Here is a 5,075-nt window from a genome sequence, read left to right as displayed (position 1 = left end):
GATGTGAAGGTACTAAATTTAATCTCCAGTATTTCAAACAAACAACTAAGGACTAGGGTTACACCTTTGTGGTAAAGTGCCTGCCTCGCATTTTCAAGGCCCTGGCTTCAATCCTCAGGGTGTACACACGTACACATACACCCCAAATGAGTATGTGGGATACAACAGGTACTAAATGAATGCAAAAATCATTATTGGTATTAAGTGACAAAGATGAGCTATTGTAAAAACAACAATGAAAGCCAAGAATAATAACCACTAAGCTCCCTCAGACACTCTTACCTAAATGAAATGAAAAAACTAAAACTCAAACTAAGGCAGGAGTTAGCTAAAGAAAAGGCTACAGAAAAAAGGGAGGTCCGCCAGCCTTAAAGCCCACGTTTTGAGCTAGATGTGAGGCATAAGGTAACCAAGAGAACAGCTGGTACGAAGAAAGAAGAGCCTGCCTTGTAGCCCACTTTCTGGGATTAGATCTGAGTTAAACATCAGCCCAGGACCAGGATGCCCTGGTGTAAACACAAGGGAAAACATAACCAAGTATCTATCATCTTATACAGAACAAGTTCCCAGGCATGTACCCAGTGGTCTTCTAAAACCCTTCTGACCCCAGCTCTAATTACCATGTCTTTGACTATGCAGATTTGACCGATACAAATCCGGCTTATACACCCCACCATGGTCTTTGGACACCAAGACAGCTCTTGAAGGGGCCATAAACGGTCAAAAACTCCACTGCCTGACATAAAGGAGGAAGTCAGGCCACTCACAGGCCATAGTCACACCTCAACCTAAACCCGCAATCCCACCCTAAACCCTTAGGTTTAAACTCTCCACACCAAGCTCCTTGGGAGCCATGACCTCTTCTCACTGGGCCAGTCCCACTCTATGCCGTGTATCTTGTCTTTCCTCTTTTAAATCAATCACTGATCCTGCTGCTACTCCTGGGTGGCCTTCTCAATTCTTTGTTTACCACATCAGGAATCTGAACAAGACTCTCAAGCCCGTAACAAGACCATCACGGCCACACCAGAGTAAGAAATACCAGGGTTCCTTGACCAATCAGCAAGACTCATCCTAAGCACAGAGGATACAGGCTGGATCATCCATGTCTGGTTCCGCTGTGTCAAAAAATGGGTGGGTGCTCAAGAGCTCCGGTACCAAAGGAAGCACCAGAGTTGGATGCCGACTTCCGAGAAACTTCAAGCATCTGAAACAAACAAATGAGAATGCACTTCAGTAAATTAGTAAGTGCCTTTTAAAAATAGCAGGAATTAGAATCAGAAAACCTGATGTAGAATTACAAATCCTCAACTATTTTTGCTAACTCTATGACTTTAGGTAAGCCATCCCATTATTCTGGAAATTCAGTTAATTTATGTAAAAATGGTTAAAACATTCAGGAGGGTGAAGCAGGAGGATCACTTCGAGTTTGAGGCCAGCCTAGATTACATAGTGAGTGCAAGGCTAGCCTGAATTACAGAGTGAGACCCTGTCTCAAAAAAGGAAAACAAAATGGTTTTATGAAAATAAAAGAGCTACTATGGCAAACTACTGTTTATTTAACCATTTAAGCAACAACCACTTCCTTCCTTTTCCTTGCAGAACCCTGATTTTCCTCAGGTATCAGGTAGGCAGCAAAGTTTCACTATTAGTCTAAACCAGTGGTGGTGAACGCATGCCACGCATGCCATGGTGGGCACTCAGAGCCCTCTCAGTAGGCACACAAGCCAAGTCACCCCAGCATCAGATAACAGCGCACCAAAGCAAGCCCAATGCAAACTTTTACCTTTCAATTAAAAGTTGTTTGTATCATTGAAAGCTCTGCTATTGTGTTTTTCTTTTAAGACAAAAGATATTAATGTATGAGTTGTTTTTTCTCAACTAAAACTTCAGTATTCAGGTTTAACTGAAATGTTGGTACTTTGTGACAAATAAGTAGGTTTTTTCCAGGCATGGTGGTGCATGCCTGTCTGTAATCCCAGCACTTGGGAGGCTAATGCAGGAGAATCGTTGCAAGTTCGAGACTAGCCTGGGCTACAAAGTGAGCTCAAGGCCAGACTGAACTGCAGAGCGAGACCATGTCTCAAAAAGACTAAATAAATAAATAAATAAATAAGTGGGTTTTGGGTTGCAGTTTGGGCACTTGATCTTTAAAATGTTCGCCATCACTGACCTAAATGATCATAGCCATCCCTTCTCATTTTCTCGTGACTGGTTTGCTGATCAGCAAGTAACCCAGTTTTCACTGAAGCAAGAGGCAAAATCTGCATGGTAGCCTCTCAGGAATGGTTTGCTAATCAAATAAAAAGAGAAATGCAAGAAAAGGAATGGCCCTTCTGATATTTTCTTATGACACAGTTATCCTGCAATCCAAGAGAACCACAGAGAAATCAACCAGGACTCTAAGCCTGTCAAAGATTTGAATGACCAATACTAAAACCATCTTCTCACTTCTTTTTATGTAAAAAATTAGACTTTATTATTCAAGATGTTTTAAACTGGATTTTTTTCTGTAATTTGTAGTCAAAGACATTCTAACTGATATTTTGGATAGGGTCCTGAAATCAGACCAGGTTTGAAACCGCATAGCCTTGGACAAGCTGTTTCATTGTTATAAAATGGAATTAAAAGAATTACATGATAGGGGCTGGGGATTTAGCTCAGTGGCACAGTGCCTGCCTGGCAAGCACAAGGTCATGAGTTCCGATTCCTGGTATGGGGGGGGGGGAATTACATGATAGAGTTGTTACAAAGATTAAATGAGATAACAAGGAATCTCTCAGATACCATAGTAAGAACTCAATATATGTTGGCTACTACTACTACAGGAAGGCCCTTTGGAAGCTATAAAGAACTACCCAAGGAAGGGTGCAGTGGCACCTGCAATCTTAGCTACTCTGCAGACTGAAGCAAGAGGGTGCAAAGTTGAAGGGCAGCACAGGCAACTTAGTGAGACCTTATCTCAAAATAAAATTAAAAGGGCAAAGTAACATAATCAAAATATATTATGTGAGCCAGGCATGGTGGTGCACACCTGTAATCCCAGCACTCACGAGGCTGAGGCAGGAGGATCTTTGTGAGTTCGAGACCAGCCTGGGCTACAAAGTGACCTCAAGACCAGCCTGAACTGCAAAGCAAGACCTTGTCTCAAAAAGACCAAAAAAACCCAGAAATTATATGCATCAAAGTGCCCCCAAAATGTGAAACTACACAGCCAGTTAGGCAACAGGGTGATAGAGGGTAAGAATGATCAAAGTATGTTACATACATATACAAATCTCCAAAGTGAATCCTGTTAATTAATCTGTATAATATGTACTAATAAATACACTCTGGTTTCTCTTCAGATCATATAAATCTTTTGCCTTTTACTAGTAAATAAATATGAAAAAGATTTTAAAGATGTGAAACAAAAACAAAAAAATATAAATAATTTTTTTTTTTAAATTTTCAGTTTGAGGGCTGGGGATTTACTCAGCGGCACAGTGCCTGCCTGGCAAGCGCAAAGTTGTGAGTTCGATCCCCAGTACCAGAAAAAACAAAAAACAAAAAAAAAAAAGCAACAAAAAATTGTTTTTGTTTGATTCCCAGTACCAAAAAAAAAAAATTAAATTTTAAGAAAGGACGTTTTGGGCTGGGGATATAGTTCAGCAGCGTAAGTGCTTACCTGGCAAGCCTGAGGTCATGAGTTCTATTCCAGGTAGCAAAAAATAAAAAATAAAATACAAAGGATGTTTTTAAAAATGGATGTTAAAAGAAAGATGTTATGGCGGCCTGTGTCTAGATATCCCCCTAAAGCCACATGCAATCACAGGTGGGGGTTTTCAGAGGTGGCTGGATCTAGAGTGTGTTGATACTAGGATTGAGTTTCTAACACAGGGATTAAGGTGATTACTAAATTAGTCCACTGGCCTTGGCTTGGCATAGTTCTTCATCACTTGCTGCTGCTTCTTCAATACATCGCTGCTTTGTTGCCGTCTGCCCACCATGAACTATTTCTTCTCTGTGATGCCCCTTTGCCATGCCACCCTGCTTTGCAGCCAGTCAACTATGAACGGAAACCTCTACAAACTTTGAGCTATAGTAAACATTTCCTCCTTTAACTTTGAGTGTTGGTTATTTTGTCTCAGCAACAAGAAAAAAGTAACTAACACAGGGAATGTAGCTTAGCAGTACAGCACTTTTGAGATCAATCCCAGTATCACATACACATACATGCATACACACACACATACCCCTACACAAGCAAAGTAATCTTATGTTTCTATTACATTTATTTCCTAAGTCTGGCTTACAAGCAGCACTGAATTGAAGAGAAATATAAATCTTAACCTTTGTCCTCAATGAATTTATAATCCATCTGAGGCAAAGACCAGCACTACAACATAATAAACTATCAAATGAAAAACCTGGCAAAGGTAGAAGGGATCATTATGATCAGATAAAATTTCACACAGCAGAACTTCACCAGGGACTAAAGAACAGGTAGATCAGAAGAGATAAAGCAAATGCTGTACCATGAACAAATTCAGGAATACATGGGGTATGGAAGACATCTCCATTTGATTTTGATAGGAAAGTACTCTTTCCTAACCTGGTGGCTTTCCTTCTATGTGGAAAGAAATCCATTTCCTGGTCTCCCTCAGCTCTTCCACTCACTGAGCCCCATAGGAGTCTGGCCTCCAGGCGCCATTCTCTGTATTTGCTCTCTCATTCTTATTCAGAACTCAGGTAGGAAACATCAGGGCTATTAATTGGGTTCCCTTAGAGACCCCTACACAGCAGGGCTTCTCTAAAGCTAGACTTTAACTCTGGCTTGTAATACAGTTAATTTACTACTTCATCTACTTTCCTATCTGTGTATTTCCTACTTCTTTCCCCTCCTGCAATATGAGGGCTAGGTCTCTGAGTCACTCTGTTTTTAAATCTCCACAGCACCTAACACAGGAATCAGGTGATAAGTGCTCAGTAAGCATTTGTGGAATGAACAAATTACCTCCTTTAAAATTTGCATTTATATATCTGTCTTTAGCAACATCTGTAATTATTCCTTTATCACATTCTCTTTTAATATT

General features: G+C 40.5%; 1 protein-coding gene across 2 annotated transcripts in view; it reads right to left on the bottom strand.

The window, feature by feature from the left end:
• Positions 1 to 5,075, bottom strand: part of Ints4 (integrator complex subunit 4) — a 118,819-nt gene that overhangs the window by 47,457 nt on the left and 66,287 nt on the right. For both annotated transcript variants that reach the window (XM_005379824.2, XM_005379825.2), the window contains exon 13: positions 1,092 to 1,207. In XM_005379824.2, coding sequence (XP_005379881.1) covers positions 1,092 to 1,207 — 116 coding nt within the window. The remainder of the gene's footprint in view (positions 1 to 1,091; positions 1,208 to 5,075) is intronic.

The sequence above is a fragment of the Chinchilla lanigera genome, unplaced genomic scaffold (assembly GCF_000276665.1).
Source record: "Chinchilla lanigera isolate Chin_1 unplaced genomic scaffold, ChiLan1.0 scaffold00013, whole genome shotgun sequence".
NCBI classification, from domain to species: Eukaryota; Metazoa; Chordata; class Mammalia; order Rodentia; family Chinchillidae; genus Chinchilla; species Chinchilla lanigera.
This window is presented reverse-complemented; position numbering and strand designations above follow the sequence as displayed.